At 40.3% G+C, this 24,989-nt stretch overlaps 1 protein-coding gene across 2 annotated transcripts in view; it reads left to right on the top strand.

Annotated features, from left to right (window-relative positions):
• Positions 1–24,989, top strand: part of FARS2 (phenylalanyl-tRNA synthetase 2, mitochondrial) — a 233,900-nt gene that overhangs the window by 145,463 nt on the left and 63,448 nt on the right. For both annotated transcript variants that reach the window (XM_048309888.1, XM_048309880.1), the window contains one exon: positions 9,933–10,084. In XM_048309888.1, the coding sequence (XP_048165845.1) occupies positions 9,933–10,084 (152 nt within the window). The remainder of the gene's footprint in view (positions 1–9,932; positions 10,085–24,989) is intronic.

The raw sequence follows: 24,989 nt of genomic DNA, 5'->3' as shown, positions 1-24,989 counted from the left end.
GCTGAATATATCAACCGATCTTTATTGCATCCCAAATGATGAAGTATAATGGTTATACAGAGTGCTTAAATAAGCCATGGAGCAATTTCCAGCAGTGATAGATATGCTGAAACTCACATTAAATTAATATTAGGTGAAGGAGCAAACCTGGAAATCTAAAATAACAATAGATTTCTCATAGGTTATGTGAAGCTATGAGAAGCAGCTGCTAGTGGTTTTGACAGGAATCCACATATGCTCAGAGCTTTCAGTTTGTTGTCTGCAAAAGTATGTAACTAGTAAGGAGGGTAACCCTTACACATTTCTGATGTTTTTCCAGTACTGGTTTAATTCCACTGTGAGTAATAGAATTCTGGTTAGGAGGATGGCACAGGAAATATCCTGACTTTAGTCTTTGGCCCTGACCTGAGAAATGAGTCAAATTTCCCTACTCAATAATTCTGTTTTCCATGCTGTTTACAACTCTAGTTGTCTTGTACCTCCTGCCTCAGCATGTCTTCTCCAAACTACTTTAAGATGGAAAGTTCTTCAGGACAGGAGTTAGCTACCTAGCAGGTCTACCTAATGGGACTCTGGTTTCTGGCTGGCAGTCCTAGGTAATTACCACAACCTGAGTATGTGCATGCCTGTAGCAGGGTTAAATGCATCCTTCTGGGTATACATTATGCATTTGATGTAAGAATAAGCTTCTGGTTAAAATGTTTCCAAGCACACACAGTGTGAGGATGTGTCTTCAGATATGCAGGTATGTACTGGTGTGCACACACAACCACAGAAATATAAAGGGATAAAAGAAAAAAAAAAATCTCAAAACTAGTAGGAAATAATCTCTTATTCATTTTTCCAGAGTTAGCTAAAAACATGGGGGTTGTCATACATGACTTTATTTGATGGTTCTTTTAACACTGGTGCCAATGTTTTACATGTAAAGGACATACCTTGCAAAGAGCTTTTGGTAAAGTGATCTTTAAAATCATGCTTAAACCTCTACAGTCATCTGTAGCATGATTAGACATTGCAGCTGAGCTGTGGAGTGTCCCTAGGAAATGAGGGCTGGGGAGAACAATCTGTGCGTGTGTGTATGCATGAACAGAAGCACCTTTTGAAGTACATGGTGTTAATAAAAAACCCCTGATTTTCAGCTACCACTTCTCTGATCAGAATATGAATTAGGCTACAGAGAATAGCCAAACAACAGAAAGCACAGTTGGGAAGAACTGTATTATTCTTATCATACCCATCCTCAATTTCCTTCATCTTGCTCATGTGAGAGACACATGAACCACTGCATTGACAGCCTAAACCAAAATGTGACAAGTAAGTAATGCTTTGGGGTGCATGTACTGCAGAGGATTTGGCTTTGCAGTTTTAGAAGAATTAATAATGGGACAAAGTCCCCTCTTTCGAGGACTGCTTACATCCTCCTGCCTGTGCACAAGTGTTAAATCCAATTTGCATAATTATTCCCACATGTCCCCTGTTCTCCTAAATCAGCAAGAGTGAACCCATTTTCTGATTCTTGTAAAATAAGGAAAGGCATTAAAGAAATACCTGTTCTGCACCAAGATTCTGCTTGTAGAGATTTAAATGTTCTTTACATTTTGTCATTACATACTGAAATGCTTAGTGTAGTTTTAGTGCCTTTTTTTGCTTGGTCTGTTCTCGGCTTAGGGCTTCACTGTACTTTTGTCTTTCTAAGTGTTGTTACTCTTAAACAGGAGTATAGCTTTAGAATACTCCAGGTCTGCCTGAGACAAAAAAGTTAAAGGCTCTTTTTCCTCTTCAAATAAGTAGAACCTTTTATTTCTGTTTCTCTCTAGCTTACCTACTGTACTTTAAAGTTTTAGCTTGCTATACTACCTTGGTGTTTTATTATGGGTTTTGACTTTAGATGTAAATTAGTATGAATGTAGTACTTATGGGGGGAAAAAAAAGTGAAGTTGGCTACTCTGGAAACTCAAAATACTGGACTTTGTCAAGAGTCTTAGAATCATATAATCCTTAAGGCTGGAAAAGACCTCTTAAATCACCAAGTCCACTGTTATCCTACCACCACCATACTCGCCACTAAGATGTGTCTCCAGCTGCCACATGCACTCCCTTTTTGAAGACTTTCAGGGACAGTGATTTCACCACTTCCATGGGCAGCCTCTTCCAATGCTACTTGGGCAGTTTTCCCGAGTCAGGAAGGAAACCCAGCTATTTCAGTGGTACAGGAAGTCATAACAATATTTCAAAACAACCAGTAAACTGCCTGGGTAAACTTCTGTACATGGTGAGATGGTACAGATTAGCTCATGTCTGGGAAGTATAGAAAAAGAATTCCTTTGTAGCATTGCAATGTCCAGGGCATTATGTGAAGTTATGGCCAAGAAATATGAAGCGTTATTGCTGTTGTATTGGAAATCTCTATGCTTTTTAGGAAGGAGAGAGAAAAAAGAAGTATAGGTTGTTAGGTGGGGAGAAGGACTTTTTCAGGTGTTGCATATGCCTGTAAAATTTGCAATGCCAGCTTATTTTGGTGTAAATCATATTCAAGTGTTCTGGAGATTCTGCATTTCAAACAGTAACTCTCTGGAATGGTGCATTTAATGAGCAGAAAAGGAAATGCAATCAACAGTGTTTTATATGAGGTTTTTCATCTAAGCTGAAATAAAATATTGGGTGCACTTTGTTTCCATTGCTATGCTATGTATTTGAAAGAAATACATCTTCATATTGCTGCAGACTCTTTCCAAATACTTGCATTGTTTATTTAGATGTAACTCTTTTATATGAATTGTTGATGGGTGCAGTATTTTAGCCCACCGAGCTATTTATCTCAGCATTATTATTAAGCATAATGAGAAAAAATATACAAACCAAACCATCAGAAAGGAGGAAACCTGACTTCTGAGTATGGCGAACACTCAGAAGCCAGTGCCTTCTGCAGGAACTGCAGGTACTCAGCTCTGCTGAAGAGAAAATTCTTAGTATCTGCTGAGAAGGTGGGTTTCTGCTGACTTATACCAGCTTATTACCTGTTTCTTGCAGGCGTGTCAGGTATTTTTTTTTCCACAGTGGACATGGAACTGCTGTAGGAAAATGTCAGGCTAATCTCTTCTTCACCCTGATACTTTCAAAAGGGGTTTGTAAGGAGCTGAGATGTGGGAGTGAGTAGTAGAGAGCCATCCGTTTTGGTGATTCTCCCTGTGAGTCCTACTCTGTTCTATGGAAATGAGAAGTCATTTGTGCCTCATTAAGCACAGAGCATGGAGTCCATCACTGGTATTTAGGAATAATTTATACTTGTCCTTTGGTGGTTTTTATAATCAGATCACAAGAAGCAAGGCATATCCAAATGCCCAAGGGAACAGGTATCTGGGAACATCTCTGCTGTGTACACTCTTACATCCTTGCTTTTAGGTCAATACTTTCATCTTCTTTATGTCTTTCCTGACTTTTTTTCAATTCCTTACTAATCATATAGAATCATAACCCTTTCAGTGGCTATAGAAGTGATCTTTTGTGTCTGGAAAGCTTCTCAAAAGCTGTGCCTTGTTTCTCTCACAGATCTCTGATCACAGGTCAGTTTAAAATACATATTTACACTCAAAGAAGTATATTGTGACTTTAAACTTGATGCATTTTTCATTAAAAATTTTAAAAAGCTTGACTTTAAAATAAAGTTACTGCATTTTAATAAAATGCTTTAAGAACACAGTGTCCCTTTCCAGTGGAACCACAGAAGTTTAGTAACCAGCGTTACTTTGGGTGAACGTATGTAAAGCCAAGCTTTCTATTCACTCATTCTGCCACGTAACCAGTCCTCTTGTGCATTTTCCCTGCTGCTTGGAGAAGGTGGAGCAGCTTATCAAAGAAGTGTAATCTCTTCACTGGCTGTTACACATCTAATTTTTTCAGTGTCATATTAGGTATTGACTTTCCTTTGTCAGGCAGGTTCCTCTATATAAGCTGTAACTTCTAGCATGCTAGAAAGGTTGCACTTGTGCATGTGCACGTGTGCATTAATTTTGTGTCTTCAGGGGGTTTTCCTGATCAAAGGTGCTTGACTAGCATTGAAAAAGGAGCTACCTGGTGACTGCTTAGGCAGAATATAAGCAATTAAACTCTTTCTTGTTTTGCACCTTCAGGGAACCTGGAATGGGGCTCAAGAAAGAAATTGCTATCTCCAACAAGACCCCATAGGACATAGTTTAGGTAGCAAGGGGACAGAGCTGTCATGGTGACATGCACCACACAGCAGAGAGGGGTCTGGTCCACAGATTTGTGTCATCTCAGATTGAAGGCTGAGACTTAGCTTGAATGACAAGTCTGTGCCCCATGGCACCTCCCTGTTCAATATGGATGTAAAATCACAGAATCACAAGATGGGTCAGGTTGGCAGGCACCATAGCAGGTCATCTGGTCCAACCTCCCTGCTCAAAGTGTCATCCCAGAACACATGGCACAGGATTGCATCCAGATCGCTCTTGAATGTCTCCATGTACAAAGAAAACCTCTTCCACTCAGAATGGTCCGTGTACAAGCAGAGTGTCTGAAATCCATGGAGCACCCGATGCTCCCACGAACATACGGTGTTCCCTGTACCTGTATGTGAGCTTTTCAAAGAACTCTGTTGGGGTGAGCAGATTGGTGTCCACAAAGGGCTGATCATACTTCTGTGTTCATTCTCTGAAAAGCTCAGAGCAGCAGTGGAAGTTAATGTGTTTCTGCCACTCCGTGCAGGAGGACAGAGAAGTGCATCAATCCCAGGCTAGTCCATTTGCTTTGATTTTAAGAGCTTAATCCCAGAACATATTTTATATCTGCTTATCAGATGTTATGGTAGTTGTCTGTTGAAATTTACATTTCCTCCTTTGAAGATGTGTGTGTGTGTGTGTGTATACATGTATGAATATATAGAACTTCTGTATATAAGTAAGGAAAAGATCGATTTGGTAAGGGAGGTAGAAAACTTATAATAATGGGGAACATTGCGACTGAATTCTAAGCCATGGCAGCCAAGAAATTCAAAGTTATGTTCCCTGCAGCAACTGTAATTTGTCTGTGCTGGTCATAAATACGGAAGTGTAAATCTGGAAGCATACACACTAATACAGGAAACTTCATTACGTGCAAGGGGGGTAAGTTACTGTCGTAAATTTGCAAATTTGAATTTCCTGCCTGTTACGTGCTTAAATTTCCTATGATAACACTGAATTAATGTAGTTTCACCATGGAATATATTAAGAAAGGCTCAGTTATTACAGGACTGTAGTTTTCATTTTGATGAGAATATGATGTTGCATTAAAACTGTATAGTTTATGTTGATATTTCTCCAAAACATGGGCAATGCAGGACTTTTAAAGCTTGGCAGCCACGATGCTGCTAAGTCTCATATTTTTCTGACTTAGACTGCTGATGGCAGTAAAGCATGGCTGACTTTTTAATAGCTTGGCTGCCGTGGAGTTGCTAACCCAGTTTCTGGTACGTGTCGTTGCTATCCTCGCATTTGTGTTGCCACCCTCAAAATACAGGTACAGCTTTTTCCTCTGCTGTGTTTGCCACTCGTTTTTTTTGTCCCACCTGCAGCTGGCAGCAGGGAAGGAATGGAGTGAGCAGCCACAGCATAAAACTTCTCCTGTCCTTTTGCCATGTTGCACCCATGGTTACTGCATCTAGGGAAAAGTGGCTTTTTTTCCTAATGACAAATATTTGTGGAAAGTGCTGGTGTCCATCCTGTTTTTTGGAATGCTGGGCTAAAGACGCTTCATGGCCTTGTGTGGGTTATTCACTGGCACTGGCTGTGCATTATCCCCAGCTGGTTTTACTGCAGTCTGGGAGATTCTGCCCTCAGAGGAGGTTTCTCTCCGCTACAGCTGTGAAGTATCTGGATCTAGGCTAGCTGATAATCCTTTGCCATGTGTGGATGAACAGATAGCACTCTTATGGTGACCACTTGATTCCTGCTGCCAAAGCATCCAGAGTAGTGCCCTGGTGTGACAACATATGCAGCACCCAGGTATTTGCTATTTTATGCTGACAAATGAGTTCTGGTGGATCCTGTTGCTGCTTAAGACAGCTGTTCTCCAATGACTCGAGCTGCTGCAATTCTTCATCCAGCACATATTAGCATAAACGAGCGAGAGGGGCAATTTTCAGCTGGCCACAGCAGGCTGTGAACTGTAGTGGTGGACGAACAGGCACATATTTGTTTTATCAGCTGCTGCAGGGGCAGTAATCTCAGACAGAAAGTCAGAGCAGAGAGGTGGGGATGTGGAATGCCCTAAACTATCACAAACCCGTATGAAAGAGTAACAGCCCTGTGTTTTCAGTGGTGCACTCCTCAAGTACATCTAGGCATGGGCAAGGCAGGCTGGCAGAGCAGGTTATAGCACTGGTGTCCAACTACTCATTTCCATACTAAATTTAGCATCCTGAGAGGGAAAAGCTTGAAGTTTTAGGAAGTACTTGGCTTATTTATTAGCCAGAGAAGGAACCATGATTAATGACTAGTAAACATGTATCACTGAGGGTGGATCATCATAAACTTCTATTTTATTATTGAAAAGAATTACAGTAATTCAGTGCTCCTAAATGCTTTCACCTTGGGTGATTGAAAAATGCAATGTCATTATTTGTAATATTTTCTACAAGATGGATTCAGTGGAGTCCTATAGATAGTGTAATTTCTGGGAAAGCACTCTTGTTTTCTAAGGCTGTTGAAAAATGTCAAAGATAGTACACTGTAGTGTTTGAAATGGAAAATAAACTGAAGATTTAAAGTAGCACTGTGGTGGCAAAGCTCTGATGGAACTAAAAGGAGGGGTACAGGGATGTCTGTGCATCAGCAGTACTTTTTGACACACTTGGCAAGTGCCTTACAGCAGCACGCTGCAGGTGGGATCAGTTCTACCATTTCCTATACCTCTTCTCAGTTCCTCAAAAACCTAAGGGGCTGATCAGGAAGTGGAATCAGGAACAGCAGGGCTTCCAGGCTTGGGTAGTGTGCTAGGGTTCAGCCAACACACAGCCTGCAGAACCAGATGTGCCCTGGTAGCTTCTCCAAGCATTGTGCTGGAGGACTCCTAAGCCGTGAAGAGAATGTAGCTGGAAGTGGTGGTTGGAGGTAACAGCAGAGTAGATTTAGTGGGAAGAACACATTTCTCTCAAGGGGAACCTTTAAAATGTCTGTAAATTCATAAGGAAATAGTCTCCAGGGTTGGTATTTGCCTTGAACTTGAAAAAGGATCAAAGTTAATGGACTTTAGACCAGTCTGCTGTTGAAGAGCAGGAGAGTTTAGAGAGGATCAAAGGGATCTATTGGATCACAGTATGTATTTTCTGGAGTGCGTGAATACAAATTTAGGAACTTCATTTTGGCTTGCCAGTTGGAGACTCTTTAGTAGCCTGTTCACATTTTAGGTGTGGCTAATAAACTATTATGTGGCTCATGTAGCTCTACAACAAACAGATCGATACATTTGAGAACTAGGAATTTTATCCTTATACCAACTATAGTGTTGATATAAGACTTACTGCAATGATATTGACTGCAGCCAGGTGGTGAAGGGACAATATAATACAGGATTATTGCCTTGCCTTTTACCATAAAAGATTTTTCTGCATTACAAGGCTCTGAGAAAAGGTTAGTAGCTAATAATAAAAAGTTATACTTACGTTATGTTTTAAGCATTTGTTCGTCCAATCTTTGACACACACACAAGCTTACACACACAAATTACAACAATTCTGTATCCAGGCTAGTGACACCAGAGAGAAAAAGCCGCACACACAAGAAATTCATTCCCTGCTTCCCATGGGCAGGCAGGTGTTCAGCCATCTCCAGGAGAGCCGGGCCCCATCACATGTAATGGCTACCTGGGAAAACAAACACCATCACTCCACATATCCCGCCTTCCTCCTTCTTCTTCCTACTTTATATACTGAGCAGGATGCAATATAGTCTGGAATATCCCTTTGGTCAGTTGGGATGACCTGTCCCAGCTGTGTCTCCTCCCAATTTGCCAAGCAGCCCCAGTTTTCTTGCCAGTGTGGCAGTACAAGAAGCAGAAAAGGCCTTGGCTCTGTGCGAATGCTGCCCAGCAATAACAAAAACATCTCTTTATTATCAACCCCATGTTCAACACAAAGCCAAAACACAGCCCCACACTGGCCACTGTGAAGACAATTAGTTCTACCCTTGCCAAAACCAGCACAGGACGTTCCTGACTTATCTGAACATGTAATTATTTTTCGTTATTGTCTTCGTACCTGTGTGAATGAAAGTAGGTGCCTGGTCATGCTTAGGCTCATGAGCCACATCTTCTGGTTGAATAATTAAATGTCTTGAACTGTGAGTTCAGTGAGTTTCGTATTAGTCCCGTCAAACTTTGGCGGGTGTTCAGTATGTTCCTGAACTGTAGCAGTGGTAAATGTAGTGGTAGATAGGGATGAGGTGAGAATATAGGGTTCTATTGCAAGATTATAACTTTATTTACACTAACACATGTATCAGGTTGTTGTCTGAGGAGTGTCTCCAGCATTTGCAGCTGCGACTTCTGTATAGCAGAGACATTTGCATTTAATTCATTAGTGTTTTATCAAAAGCTCTTTTGCAATGGATTTGTTGTGCAAGTTTCCTTTTTCTAATTTGATGTACAGGATATGAATTCATTTGACAAGTTTATTCCTTTAACAAGTTCAATAATCATTTGCGATTCACAATTTTATTTGCTGGGGGGGGGGCCTTAATTTAAAACTTGCACTGTATTCCTTATCAGATATTTATTGACTAGTTTACACTCTACAGAACAGTATTTGAGTAAATCAGAATGCTGTAAACTTGCCTTATTAACAAGTTTATTGCTTTAGCATGTACTCACTTATGTTTCCACTGCTCCATCATAAAACATTCCCAGCCATGGAATACATTTTTGAGTGAGATATTGTACTGTATAGACCAAGGCGTACACATGGGATCTCTTATACATATAAACAAAATAATAAAAATAGATGTCTTCTCCTGCAGACTCAAACGATCTTGTGCAAAAATACTTTTTTCAACTGCAGGGAATGCATGCAAGGCCTAGAGGTCACGAAAGGAGTGTTACCATTTTCTGTTTTTCAAAGGGAGAAACATCTCACTAAAGGTGAGATCATAGAGTCCAGGGAAGTTTCATCAAAGCTGGAAAGTTAATTGTCTGTTTCTGTTTCTCTTCCTGTTTTTAAAAATAACAAGTTACACTGTCTGCCCACAAGATGAGGTCTTTATGTTTGCAGCAAAGATGCCCCTTCCTGTTTAAAAGCCTGTTGTGGTACTTATGGAATGAATAATTATGTTAACAGGCGTACCTTTGTTGTTGTTTTAGATGTTTGGATGTCTGTAAAAAACACCGGAAAGTGAACTGATCCCTCTTTTTAAGCCGAAGTGTGTTTCTTATTATAACATTTTAATAGGAAGGTGCCTATTTATAAGACTTTCTTAGAAATTCAACAGTAAAAATAATAAACATATTGTGTAATATAAGAATCCTATAAAATACATATAAATTTTATACCTGAATGTGATAAGAAGTTTTGAATCTGCAAAAAGTGCTTTTAAAAAGGGCAGTTCTACCCAGTGAAAAATCACCTTACAATTACCTCTTCCTTTTAAACAGCTCTGATGTGAAAGTGTGTTCAGGGTCATAAACATTGATTTTAGCAAACAAAACAAGTTTTTTCTTCTGAATGAATAAATCAAAGTTGTTATGAGGGGATCTTTAAAAGACATTTCCTGGTATAAAATCTTCCATCTCAGTTGTTTATGGGGTCCGTTTGTACTTCAAAAAGCATTTCAGAAAGCCTCTAAACTGTGTACCTTGTATGTTATGTAAGTTCAGAACAGTTGTAGATATAATTATCAAGTTCAGCCACGTATAAAGGTATGTTTTTAAATTTCTTTTAGCCGCTCAGCAGATATCCACCTTTGATCAATGACATCTCCTTCTGGCTGCCTTCTGAGACATACTCTCAGAATGATTTCTATGATTTGGTTCGAACCATTGGTGGAGACTTGATAGAAAAGGTTGTCCTACTGGATGAATTTGCCCATCCAAAGTAAGTAAAAATTTTAATACCTTTTTCCTGTGGCTGCAGTATATATATTTTATGAATATTTTAATTCTGTATACCAAGAAGTTCTTGATTCTTACAGTGTTTGCACATTTCATTTTTTAGCTCCAAAACCTTCTTACAAGCAAAAAATAATGATTTTTACTTAAAAGAAATACTACCTATTTTTCAGTTTGGTACTAGTACTGAGCCTCTGGTATCCAGACTACCCCAATGCTTTGTGCTCAGTTATTGACAGCAATAGTGAACAACTGCCTTCCTCAATACATCTGGCAGTGTGTGACACTCCTGTCCATAGCATGTCTGATATTCTAGTCCTGCTCTTTGCTGAGTGTCCAGTGTTTGTCTCCTTGTTCTCTTCCTTTCTTCTTTTAGTCCTGACACACTAGTAGACCTTTACTACAATGTCAATGCTAATAATGGTTTGTTGCAGAATGCTATTGTTGGTGTTCAACTGGGAGAAAAAACCCAGACCTTGTTCCTTTCTTTCTGACACTTATTTATATGCTATTGAACAACCTCTCAGGTTTCAGAACACCATATGGGTATAGCAACACTGACATGACCAGGGAGTGCACAGGGTATTTGTCCAACTGGTAATAACAGTTGCTTAAAAACCAGACAAGTATCAGCTATTAGATATGCACTGTTTTTCAATTTGCTGTTTCCAAATTAAGAAGTAGAAGAGCTGCTGGCTACTTAGCTTCCTAAAACTGAGGTTTAAAATAATTTGTTTTGAGACTTTTCTAAGTGCTGTAGGAAGGCAGATGATAAACCTTTTTTGAAGCTAACAGGAAAATGCTTCGTGTTGTTCTCCATTACCTATAGATTTTTTATTTTCTTCTCTGCATCCAGGTATTTAACTCTATTGTTCTTTTGAATTTGATATGTGATGCAGGCCAGATGAATAGATTGTTCTATGGCCTATTTTTCATGGTGTTTCAGTGGATTTTTATTTTTTTGAGTTTTTTTTCCTTTTTAACCTTTTTGTGTAGTGTTATATGAGACTGTGCTGCGTGAAGAAACAGAAATGCAAATGAAATTTGTGTGGGCATCTTAAAGCTTTGAGTCATTAATTCTTGAGTGGTTCTCACATGCAAATCATGCAAAAGGATCTTAACCCTTTACTCAAGATGGTGTGTGCAGAAGAGGAATATAGGTTAGGGTAAGATAATGAGTATTTTTCATTGTAAAGAACAGACTGTATCTTTCAGGGAAATCCAGAAGCAATTTTATTGCAGGTACAGATAATTTCTTATTGTCACTTGGAGTGCACTGTAGTATCAGTTAGCACAAGTACAGAGACACTGAAGGCTCTGCACACAGATCCTGTTGTCCTCTATCATGATGGTTCTGATACAGTACAATCAACTTTTTTTTGTAAAAACTGGGTTGCTGAAGCCCTTTCTGGAACAGGACTTTCCATCCGTTCATGCTGAATGTTTATTGTATGTGTAACACCTCTGTGCTCATTGCCACTTTTCGTCTACATTCTCCTCACTGATACCAAACAAGCAATTGTCTTTGTTATTACATTGTCTCTTAGGGGAAAATCCTATGTGTATTGCAAGCAGCTCTTCCAAGTCTGAAAGTTTGGAGAACTCTTGTTCCCTGCTCCCTCAAACAGAGGCAATATTATTCTGTGATTACTCTTGGCATCTTACTGGAGAAATTCACATACACCATGACAGCCGGACAGCAGCACTGCATCAGTCATGGTCCAACTCACAGGTTATGCTTCTCTTCTTTGCTGAGAATATTGTCTTCCATACAAGTAGAGTGGTGAGCTAGGGACAGGATTCACTACACTGGGTTTCTACTACGTGTGTTTTCTCCTTTGATATGCTTTGACACATCCAGAATATATACCAGGGATGACAGTTGTTCCTCCTCACGGAATACACCTCTGGTTCCCTCTATGACTTCTGCAAATACATGGGAAGGTTGATTGCTCACAGAGACTTGTCACACAGATTTAGGATTTTACTAGTTTTGTTCTCTAAAACCATTAAAACCTCACTCAGCAGACATCCAAGTATGTTTTGACACTACAATGAGGAAGATTTTCTCGCCTTTATATCTGAAGAATTTGAGAGGCAACACTAATGGATTGTTGTAAGTGATGTTGTAGTCCTCTTAGTTTGTTCACCTGTAACAACGGTCAAAGAAATCTTTTTAAATGTCCCATTAAAAATCAGTAATTCCAAGGAGATTATCTACTGCATTAACAAAGAATCATAAATAAAGACTGTAACATAATGGTTACTTTGCCCTTTCTTCTTAAAACAGGATGTGTGCAGATATGTAACTTTTGAGAACTGATGGTGTAGGCCACATAAGTAATTTTGTTTGATTTCTAAAGGCTTTGAAAGACTGATGTTTTGAAAAGAGTTTTCTACTTAGTCTTAATTCCTAGATAATCATCTTGTTATGGGAATGATACAGTGGCTTCTTTAATTCAGTGTTGCAGAAAAGCCTCTGGGCACAGGAATTACATAAGAGAGCCTCAGCGTTGCTATGGATCTGTATGTTACAGATCTAGGTACTTGTAATCATTATCTTGAATTTTCAGTGAGTCTGCTCTGGAGGATGGAGGAGTAGTGTCTAGGATTGGAAAACCTGCAGTGCTGCTGTTTTGAATGTTAGTTACTTACAAGCAGCTTATAAGTTCATGCTTGTAGTTAAATCACTTCTGGAATTCAGAATTCAAGTTTTTTTAATCCTTTAAAAATACCAGTTTCATGAGGAATTAGGACATTTGGTAGTCTTATTTTCCTTCTTAAACTACTTTTCTTAGTTATAGGACTATAAATATCTGAAAATAGAAAATGTCATACAAATAAAACCAATTTATAACACAAAAAAGAGGTCTTTAAATTAAAATCCTTTATAGAGGCTGTCTGTGTAATACTGCATAGTTGCCTTTTCTGTGGTTTAGAAAGCTTTCAAAGTTTTACTGGGCTTTGGACTGATACCCATGCTCCAGTACATTGCAGTCAAGGAGTGTATTAGCAGTGAAAAGGTATTTCTCTACAGGGAAAAGGAAAAAGCATGGGACAAGTAATTGTTTAAGCAGGGAAGAGATGCCTGAAACCAAGTAAATCTCAATTATCTGCTTTGCAAGGTAAAAATATTGAGACAACTTTTAGGGAAGCACAGGCTATTTAGAGATAGAGCAGAAAGGAGTCTCATTGCTGAAAAGCACAAGTCTAGCAGAATGCCAAGTTTCTGTGCTGGGGTAATTAAGAACTGTTCCAGCCTCAATGCATCTTTGGTAAACTTGACTGAGCAAAAACCAAAACACAACATTGAGGTATACTAAGTAATGTGTGATGTGTGACACTGTCAGGGTTTGACTTCATCCAAGATGAATAATGCAAAACATGGCTGTAACACACCTGTTACTCAGGTATATAAAGAATCAGCCAGCATATGTGAAGGAAAAGTTGTGACTTTGCTAAGTGCCAAGGAAACTGAGTGAAACTGTGGTGGTTTTGGCAAGAACAGGAGCAGGCCATCTGTAAAGACAAGCAGGATAGAGAAGAAGTCTCTTTGCAGTGAGCAAACGTTTTCCACAGTCCATCCTGTGGATTGCGGCTATTTTTGTCTGATGCATTAGCTTCAAACAGTTAGACTTTCATACATTTGGTTGATGGAATGTATTTCTCCATGCATGATGTGTGAAGTGAGTTTGCTGTGACTTGCCTGGAGTTGTCAGATGCTGCATGAGCCATGTAACCAGACACCAGAAGGCAGCGGCACTGTTTTTGCTACCTGACTGAATTATTTCTTCCAAATCCTTGGAGATCTTTAAGGACCTTTAAGCATTGCTGTGCAAATACATGATGAGTGAGGATTTGTAGCTGACATTTTCCCCCTTGGAACATTTTAGTGAACAAACATTTGCAAAAAAAAAAAAAGAATGTTTTGGACTACATTGATACTAAAGGAAGAAAAGAAAGGGGTTTTTCCCTTACTTTTACCAATGGCTGTTTTACCGCCCATATCTTTAAGTTTAGACCTTCTACAACTCAACTTGTCTAAGCTGTCTAATCAATATGAATGACCTTCAGAAATTAAATCAGAAAGTAATCTCTTTTTCAGTGGTCAAGACTTCTCCAGTTTTGGAAAGGAAACCGATTTCATAGGAAAAAAGAAAGGGTGGCTGAATGGCAATCAGAAGGTAGAAAGGTCTCTGCCCACTATGAATAAGCAAATCAAAACTGCTGCCATACAGAGAATCCCAGGAAAAGGGATTTACATTCTTACATTCATACAGTCTTACATTTTGGTGACATTCAGGTAAGTACTGTGGCTGCACACAAGTAGAATTTCAGGGATGGTAATTAAAGCATACCTGGACAAAGTAATGGAGTAAGTACTGGTTCATCCCACATGGTAGAATATGTGGTAGAAGTGGTATGAGACATTCCCAAGTTGTCCCCGATGAAGAGGACAGAGAGAGATAAGAGACCAGGGTTGAGTACCTGTCCCCTACAATGCAGTACCAAAGACAGAATCCAAAAATGCTGAGGTTGTTTATCTTTGCTTTGGGCAAACCCTGCAAATGTTTTTTGCAGCTTAGCATGCCATGTTTCTCTTGTGTAAGGTATCTTGTGTAATCCCATCAGGTGTGATGGCCTCACATCTTCATTCCAAAAATGTATTTTCTGCATTTTGCAGTGAAGTTATTTTCCTATTGGTCTTTCGAAGTTAGTTACTAAAATTTCTCTTTTGTTAGAAAGATAAGGGAAGTAAGGAAGGATATGGCTCCACATCTTCATTTGCAAGGAAGATACATAGGTAGGCTGAAAAAGTTATACAAAACTGTAATCAAGACATGCACTGTGTCCTCAGTGGTACTTAAGAGGTAAATTTTTAATCAGAGCAACTAAAAATATTCTGAAATGGCAGAGTGGAGACAGTAAGGGGGAAAAATTGATTTGCTGTATTTTGACGGCTATGCTGTTAAAAGTATAAGTGGGGAATAGGTAAGAAAGGAAAGGATTTATTCTTGCCTTTAAGTCAATTTCTTGCACACTTCTGGGGTGAGATCTGCACATTTGTCACAGTCTGTTAAGTGAAGTGAGAGGAAATGTATTGGCTGCTGTGAAGGAGGAAGGTAGGTGCACTGTGGCACCATCTTTAGAGACTTTGGGAGTACTCAGACGACCTGTGTCTCTTCTTTTTCAAACAGTACAAGGAACAGATCTGACAGCAAAGAGTCAGATCCTATTGACTGTTGGGTTGTGCCAATGCATGCCCCTAGCTCCTTGTTAGTATGTAGAACATGCAATGTAAGAAACACGGCACTTTCCAGATCCCAGGTTTTGCACTTTTCCTTATCTACACGAGGATAAAGTCAAATAGCTGGTTTATTTATTAAAGCTGGCTTGGTTTTGTCTTGCTTCTGGAATAGGTGAATTAAGCAGAGTAATTCTTAAGTGCTGCTTGCTCCTAGTATTATGCAAATTAAAACAATCAATTCAGTCCCCAAACACCTTGTTGTTCTTCAGCCTGAGCACTTTACAATTTGCTGAGGGATTCTTTGAGATTACCTTTAACTGCTGAACTGGCAAAGTCCCAGCAGCTGCTTCTCTGCAGAAAAAAAACAACCCAGAAGCTGCTTTTGACAGTAGCTAGCAAAGGGTTGGTTTTCGATTAATGAGCAATGTTCTCCAGCTCAGGATTTTTCCCCTCATTTGATCACATGAATGCAAGATTATAATATTTTTGAAATAGATTAACTGTTCATAGGAGGCTCTGTCAGAGGACTCTCATTCACTTCTGGCTGATAGTAGCACTCCCAGTCCATCTTCTCTCTTTTCCCTCTCTTGTCCCATCCAGTATCAGTACCACTTGGTTTTTTCTTGAGAATAAGAACCTTTTCTGTCCTTCCTGCTGCAGTCATGCTGATGGCAAGGTTATTTACATGTGTCAGAGCAATGGCAAGCACAAATACAGGCTGGGCAGAGAATGGCTTGAGAGCAGCCATGCGGAGAAAGATTTTGGGTGTTGGTTGATGAGAAGCTCCCCATGACACAGCACTGTGAGCTTGCAGCCCGGAAAGCCAGTTGTATCCTGGGCTGCATCCAAAGCAGCATGGCCAGCAGGGAGGGAGGGAATTCTGCCCCTCTATTCTGCCCTTGTGAGACCCACCCTGGAGCACTGCATCCAGCTCTGGGTCCCAACATAAGAAAGATGTGGATCTGTTGAAGCAAGTCCAGAGCAGGGCTACAGAGATGCGCAGAGGGCTGGAGCACCTCTCCTATGAAGACAGGCTGAGAGAGCTGAGGTTGTGCAGCATGGAGAATTGAAGACTCCAGCGAGATCTTAGAGAACCTTCCAGTACCTAAAGGGGGCCTGCAACAGAGCTGGAGAGGGACTTCTTACAAGGGCATGTAGTGACAGGACAAAGGGAAATGGCTTTAAACTGAAAGAGGCTAAGTTTAGATTAGAAAGAAATTCTGTACTTTGAGGATGGTGAGGCACTGGAACAGGTTGCCCAGAGAATTTTTGGATGCCCCATTGTGAGAGACTGGACTGTTAATTGTTAATGACTCAAACAATCGACCATTTTGCCCAGGTGCAGAAAGGGGTGTGTATACCCATCACCGTAGGCTACAGCTGGATGTTGAACAAGGTAAGGGAAGAGGCTGATAAGAGGCAAATCCTTGTAAGTGGCTTTTTGTCATGCCAAAGTTCTTACACAAGTGGCTCAGCTGTGAAAATTCCCTTCTGGAGAAGTACTAGGACATTCACACATAGATTGAAGGTATTAATCCCTGCTGATGTACCATAATTGCTGTAATGTCTTGGAAGGTGTCATAAAGCATCAAACATTCCTGAAGTGTCCCCTGATCCAAAGTATTGCATCATCCAGTGTAAAACTCCCTGCTCCAGGGAAGGTACCTGGGCGTTCCCACCTGAACCTGAGTGAATATAAACCCACTGGACTCTCTGTTTTGTGGGCTTCCCCACTTTTGGTGTAGGTGACCATCACCACTGAGAAGATCAGAAGAAGAGGACCAATGGGATGCCATCAGCATCCACAGAATGGTGATATTTTTTCTGACTCTTTTACTTTTTTTTCCCCCTGCCCTTTTTCCTATTCATTTCTATCTCTCTCTCTCTCTACTTCTCATTTACTGTTAAATGAAAATATGTAATGTGGTCTTCAGCATATGGTGTTGTTTGCTCCTTAATTCAGGCAGAAGCGTCTCTCTAATAATTTTAATAACTGTATCTTAACACCCATTCCTGGAAATGTTCAAGGCCAGGTTGTATGGGGCTTTGAGCAACCTGGTCTAGTGGGAGGTGTCCCTGCCCATGGCAGGTGGGTGGGAACTAGATAATATTTGAGGTCCCTTCCAACTCAGATCATTCAATGACAGTTTTATGATTCTTTTGCCTTGTGGGCTTCAGCTTAATAGACACGTGTGTGTAATGGAGTTTGGGCACATTTCTCTCCTGGTGTGTGTGTCAGGCATTTCCCTGTGCCCCAGAACAACCCAACGAGCAGTGGTGTTTGCTTGATTCACAGTCAAAGTGGCCCCAGCTACTCTTTGGGCCTTTTCTCTTTGCTGCCTTTTTTCCTCAGAACAGCAGCTCTGTAGAAATAGCAACTCCATTCTCACAGCAGCCCCTGCTTAGAGGCAGTCAGGGACTTTCTGGCCAAATTCATTTAGAGTAAACACTGGGCTGCTCAGAAGGAGATGCTTTATGAAGACATGTGGGTTCTGTTCATGTCCCAGCAGAGCTGAGATAAGCCACTACCTAAGCTCTGAGGTGATAAGGTTTTCATTCCAACAGCCTAAAGGAAATTTAAAGGAGCCGGGAGTTGCGCTCCGTGTCAGTAACTCCAAGGTAACCCTGCCGTGCTGATTGATACATGGCTTCAGCAGGTCTTGCACTTCCCACTTTATAGCAGTCATGATGCTCTGCTGTTCCCCACCAGGACTGAGACTGTTGGAGTTTAGCTTTCCCAGATGTCCTGCACAGCGACAAGGACATTCATGGAGCCCAGCGTAGCCATCTGCTAGGGTTTGTTGTTTTGGGGGTTTTTTTTTGAGGAAACTGAACTGAAAAGCTTTTAATTCCTTCTTTTCCTGCCCAGCAAAAACATTCCTGATTGAAATGAATATAGAGAATTAATTGAGTAAGTATGCACATATATTTGTTTAAAAAAAATTCAGATATTTTAGACATTCTGAATTTCAAACACCCTGTTCCAGCTTTTTTGTAGTACAAAATAGGGTGAAGTCAGAGACAGCAAAAATGAGCATGCACTTCTACAGCACAAGCCAGAAGGTATTGTTTGATATGGAAGCAGACCTTTTCAGTGCTATATTTGTTATCTGTATATGTGTAGACTTGGAATCTGTCTACATACTTTTGTTAACCACCCTTTGTCAAAGGTTTTTGACTGCTAGGCCTAAAGCTTTTGAATTCCCATGTGGATTCAAATACTTAATTCCTTTGGGTTGCTTTGAGAGTCCCCCAAATAGCAGTTCCCTGTCCAAATCCAAGTGTCATGAAGAACTATGAGAGGAGTGAGAAGAGGAACAGAGAAGTCTCTCCTGTAGAAAAAGCAAGCACTTGGACTGTTTTACAAAAAAAAAAGAAAAAGTAATTTCTTGCTTTATACAAAAATCAAGTGAGTTCCGTGACTTACGTCTTTTTACACAGCTTGTGACTGCCAGTTCAGATCTCTGACGCCAGTGTTTATTTGAAGACCATCTAACTGGAAAAAAAATCAAAAAGGAATAATCAGCTGTCCCTGAAAGACAGATTCTACTTTCTTTGCTGTCCTCAGTGTTCAGACAGGCACCGTGCAAATAGCTGTTCTTAATGGGTTCCTATTGAAGTCTGAGGTTTCCTTCAAACCACTGTATTCAAATCAGTTGTGGGGCAGACAGTGTTCTGCTGTACCATCCGTGTTTCTCCAGAGTCTTCACTGAGAGAATTGTTTTTACTAACTGAAAATAATTTGCTATTAATGAGCTTCAGTAGGAGTCCCATTTTTCTTTGGTGGAAGGGTGGTGGCTAACACACAGGCTTGTGGGAGGATTGGTATTCAAGAAAGGAAAAGGATGAAGTAACCGCAGGTTCCCATTAGAGGGTGGGGGGAAACACAGCCCTGAAGTGTGATGTGTCACTGGTGATATTCCATAGGAAATGTAATCACCCTTCACAGGTAATGACAAGAGAGGAAAACTTAAGTATGTGAGCCACGCAGAAGACAAGCACCAAGTCCCTTATATGTTCAGGCAGATGCAGAGGATAGACTTGCTGTATGGAAGAGGGATAGCTGGAGTCACAATGAATCATTTCTAAGAGGCTGCTCAGCTGAAGAGCTTAACCTTTCTTCATCATGTCAACCTGAAGTCAGCTATTCACCACCAGTCCTCAGATGCAGCCCAGAAATCTTTGCCACAATTCCCAGAGCACTTCACAGGAGGTGTCACAGGAATTAGCGCAGTGATTTATTGACGAGCAGTGGGACGGTGAAAAATGGCTGAAGGAGTCAGCTGCCACAGGATGCTAGAGGGATAGCAAGAGGCTCATGAGTGCTTCTGAGTTCAGAGAAATCCTAGTGAATTGCTGACCTTGTAGAAAAGAGGTGGAGGCTACTTCTGTGCAGAACTGTTTTTCCTAGTATGCAACTGTGAGCCTACTAGAGTTTGAGAAGCATTGCAATGGGTGTGAGTATGTCAGTGAGAGAAAGCTTTTGTAATCACATTTGTTAGATGGTGAATATTGTCCCTCTCTACTCTCTGAAATGGATTTCTCTGCCTGCTCGTGCTCTGACTCTGTCTGCTGCTGCCTGGGATGCTCATGGCTCTGCTCTGCTGTATGTCTGAGGGTTGGATTTGATACTCTTCCCCTCTTGTCTTGATCTCTATCCCTGCCCCGTTCATTCTCCCACAATAACACTGCAGTCTAGGAAGTCAAGATGGACCAGTCCTGTCAAGGCCACCAATGACGGATGCCAGCACTGCAGGCTGAGAATCCCTGCAAAGGAGGGACAGAAATGTGTTCTGGCTGGGTGTCAGGTCTGTACCTGAAAGTAGTTGTTCTTTAATACAATAGATGTATCCTTCATGTAACTTTTGTCCCTCTCCTCCTAAATCAGCTTTTAAATGAATGTTAGTGCACAAGTATGGTATGGTTGTTTTCTGCAGTGTCCTAGCAGTGTGGAGAAGCAACACATCTGTAGCAGATCCTGAGCTCTCTCAGGTTCTCTTGAATTCTTGACTAGAGATCTGCACGGGAAGGTAGAGGAGGCTCTGTTTGCTCATGGCTTACAGCTGTCTTTTTAGCCACAGAAAGCAGCCACAGCATTGAGGCAGCTAACAGCATGCTTTCCTTGGGATGAGGAAGGACATCGCTGTCCTCTGTGTGTTGGGAATTGCATGTGTGTGATGCCTGCACGTATTTGCACTCACCACAAGGCCTTCTCAGAACTGTAGTGAGTGGGATAACAAGGTGGCCTGGCCCCTAATTCTGAGACTAGATTTGGCTAAACATACATTCTATAAAGCTGCCAGGATAGGAGATAGGAGGAAAAAGTCCTTATATTCTTCCTAGTACTGCATGGAAGAGTGATGGATATAGCACTAAATAATTAATCCTAGTCTTTATATCTTATGGATTCAGAACACATTTTTGTAGGGATAAAAAAGCCCTATAGCTAGGAAGTATTTCTTAAGCTGAATCAAAGCATTATGTAGCTCAAAGGTTACTTATCTCCATACTGGGAAATGTCAACATTTAGGCTGAGGAAACAAGGTTTTCTTTAATTTCTTTAATTGTCAAGATTCCTGAAGCAGATAACAGTATCTTGCCATTGTCTTTGTGCTCAATGGATATTTTATTTTAACCTACCAGTTAATTTTAAATAATTCATTTTTAAAAATTGCGGCCTGCATCCTTGTCTCTGGGTAAATTGAAAGGAAATTCATGGACCTGCACACACATTGCAATGCTTCTCAAACTCTAGTAGGCTCACAGTTGCATACTAGGAAAAACAGTTCGGCACAGAAGTAGCCTCCACCTCTTTTCTACAAGGTCAGCAATTCACTAGGATTTCTCTGAACTCAGAAGCACTCATGAGCCTCTTGCTATCCCTCTAGCATCCTGTGGCAGCTGACTCCTTCAGCCATTTTTCTTAGATCTGTAGATGATGGACCTGAGATTGATAGAGATGGTCCTGAAAAACATACATCTGGATGGTGACTGCTGCCATACGAAATTCTTCCAGAATTCAGGTTTCTGCCCCACTTCTCTCAAGTGCTGTCTGATAACATTAATATTAAAACGAACACCATGCAACTGATCTATTATTTATCAGGCATCACACAGAAATGCAAGGGAAGGGTGCCTTTTAAAAATCATTCTGAGGATGAAGAGAAGATTTATGTTTAGTAGTTTCATGCCTATTAGTACACATGTGGGACAGATGAATAGTAAGGAAATGAATTACTCCTCATCTTTTGTGAATGAACACCAGATAAGAGATAGATGAAGACTGATTTAATGTAGTTCTTGTGGGTTTTTTTATTACCTTGATATACGAAGGACTTATGTTTCTCAGCTGAGATATTGCCACCCTCATCCTGTGGCCAGCGACACATAGACTGAAGTATTAAGTGACACATTTGACAAGCCACAATGGAATTTTAACAGCTGAGGTCAGAACATTGCTTTTGGTTGTGTTGGGGAGATGGGATGTGCACTGGGCAAGTGAAACTCAGCTAGGATGGTGCAGCAGATACAAGTTTCTCTTGAAGTCAGTGGCTAGGCTCAATTACACAAAGCCAAGTGTTTAATTGTGTCACATAGGCAGACATTTTTCTTAGTGTCTGGTAATGCAGATATTCCTGGGTTTGGCTTTATAAAATGAGTCCTTATTTTCAGGGCTTCTAAATGTTAGCAACTCCCACTGAAATCACTGGGTACTGTGGGAACTCCTTTTCATTATAATTATGAATAAAAAGAAGCATCCACAGGGAAATAATACATATGCACATATTCTGTGATAACCAAGTAGCCAAAGGTGCTGCAAGTTTGATGGGCAAGGGCTAAGATCTATGACTGGTCAGACTATCACATGGAGGAAATGCCGTGCTCAGTCCTGAGGAACACTTCTCTGTTGACCCCAGCTGTGTTTCCATAGTGTACAGCCAACAGAGAGCAGCAGCACCTTAGAGAGATGCTGCAATTATGGCTATTAGTTTTAATTGAAGAATTGTGTCCTTAGCTCAAAGCTTACAAGTAATTTATTAAGGTCATTAAAGAAGGCGTACAATGAAGTAATGTCTTGCAAAGCACAACAGTAGAAAGAAAAATACCATACAGAGGGAAAATGTTACGTATTTTAAGCTGTATATTATAGATTGTAAATGAAAAAGCCCCATGCAACCTGTCATCTGTGGTAAATTACTGTTCCAGTGTATTAGTTTGTTCTGACACACTCCACCAGTTCCACATGAACAGACCATTTTGGTGCTGGAAAACACGATTATTAAAAAAAGTAGACTTAAAATAAAATGTGCTGTCAGCAAGCCACCTGTAAGTGATATTGGGAAAGTTTATAATATATTTGGATCACTTAACTCCACTTCCTTCACAATCAGGGTTGGCACAAGATGAGCCTCCTGAGTGTTATCCCAAAGAATTCTTTTTTTTGAAAATGCGATCTGAAATTCTCAACAATTTATTATTCTTTTTCCTGCTTATAATGGGGAATTTTCCATAATGGGAAAAGGGATAATATTAGTTCTTGAAGAATCTTTCTTCTTTGAGTGACATGGAAACTCCCTGTGGCTTTCAGTGAATCTGACAGGGCAACAAATGCAAAATCAGGACATCAGATCTCCATCCAAAGCCCGCTGAAGTCAGTAGAAGCCATCCCATTGACTTTTGTGGGGCTAGGATCAGGCCCTTTGTGGTTTCCTTGCTCATTAAAACCCAGTCTGTCTGCAGAGAGCACAGAGTAATTTTTCTTCCGGGAACCTGGACTTTATTGCCAGTGAATTTGGTTCCCCATTAAGAAATACGATGACTGTTGTTAGAAATGCTCTTGTTATTCAGGAGGGAGATGTTGATATTTGCTCAGTAAAGTGGTAGTTAATAATGAGATTTGCATTACAGTTGCATTCAGAAGCCCTTCCAGCTTTCTGGTATTTTGGAAATACAGAAGGCCCCTGGATGTTGTTGGAATACATTTACACTGTGCTTAGCCACATTTTTATGCATTGTGAAAACTGCTGACCTCTGACTGAAACATCAATCATCCCCAGCTTTATTAAGGACAAATGAAAATATAGATTTATTATGAAATATTCTCATACTGCAGCACCAGGCCAATCAAGCATAAAACAGGAAAGAGCAGCTGAGGGTGTAACTAAGAATGTGAGGGTTTTCCTTACGTATGCCAATGTCAACGATTGCAAGCATGGGGCTAGGAAGGAAGAAAGGGAAGGAGGAGGTAACCAGCCGTTGCTGACCTTGTCTTGACCTTGTTGGACTTTCATTTTGTATTGCAATTACACCTGATTTGTCTGGCTAAGAAATATTCCTTCATCATGTTTGGTTTGCTGTTTGCCATGGACAGGCATTTGGGGTGCTGGGAGGACAATTAGCATTTCCATTACTGAAGGATACAGAATGCCCTCATCACAGAGAATCTTATTACATTGTGGGGAGCCTGTCTTAAAAAGAAATATATTTGCTTTGGAAGAGGATCTGTGAGTTTCCTTGAGTAGTGTCACAAAGATGCAATCAAGGTGTTCTTGGATTTGCTCTTACCTGTAGCTTGTTCCTGTGTCTCAAAAAAAAAAAATTCCAAGATTAATAACTTTTACATTAAATTAAAAGATGTAATGACAGAATGGAAAATAAACTCTCAGATGACTAAAAAGACTAAAAAGTGAAGGCCAGTTTTCCTAAGGGCTGCAGCTGAGATTACGAAAAGTTTACCTTCACTGCAGAAGTTGGACTGCTCTAATCAAGGCTGCTTGATAACAACCCAAGCATGCCTTAAAGGATACACACATGCTTTCCATGTGGAAGATCTGTGATGAAGCTCACACCTGTTGCCACCAGACAATTCTAGTAGCAGAACAGGGAGTGCTGGAGTGATCTGATGAGTGTCCCTCTAGCTGGGTGTCATGTAGCCAACCATAGCAAGACTGGGATGCTACAGAGGGTGGTGTATGAAATCCTTCCCATAACTGTTAGGAAATGATTTCTCTTATCAATGGTTCTGTTACAGAAGGTCTCCCTAATCCCCATCTGTTAGCGTTTGCTTATAATGGAACAGCAGGGATTGTTCATATATGTATCCAATTGCAGTTTAATCCTCTTGGTTCTTATAATCTCTAGTATTTTGTGCCATTGAGTCCTAAAAGTTACCCATCCGTTCTTTTTCAAGTACCAGTTTGAAATGTGATTTAGTTCTGTTTGACTTTGTAGTAGGAGGGCAAGGAAAAAGATACTTCTTAATTAACTTTCATCATACTGTGTATATTTGTTTAGTCCTGTTGTTCTTTCAGATAAACAGCCCTGATCTTGTCAGTCCTTCCTAATTCAGTCATCTTTCTTGACTAATAACTTTTGCTGTCTGACTCAAGGGCCCTTTATTATCTCCACATATTTTTTAGATGTGGAGGTCAGAGTGAGCTGCTATCCATGGCATTGACTTTTATGTTGGCTTTTATGCATTTATGTTATAATAAAGTGTTTTGGTTTTCTTGTTCCTTTGGGAAGATTCTAGCTTTTGTTTACTGTATTTCTGCTGAGCAAAATTCTTGATCTGCTGGGAGATGGTGTGACAGGCTTTCCTGCAGTGAACTCTCTTACTATGCTGCTGGATTTTATTTCTGTC

The sequence above is a fragment of the Corvus hawaiiensis genome, chromosome 1, assembly GCF_020740725.1.
Source record: "Corvus hawaiiensis isolate bCorHaw1 chromosome 1, bCorHaw1.pri.cur, whole genome shotgun sequence".
Classification (NCBI taxonomy): Eukaryota; Metazoa; Chordata; class Aves; order Passeriformes; family Corvidae; genus Corvus; species Corvus hawaiiensis.
This window is presented reverse-complemented; position numbering and strand designations above follow the sequence as displayed.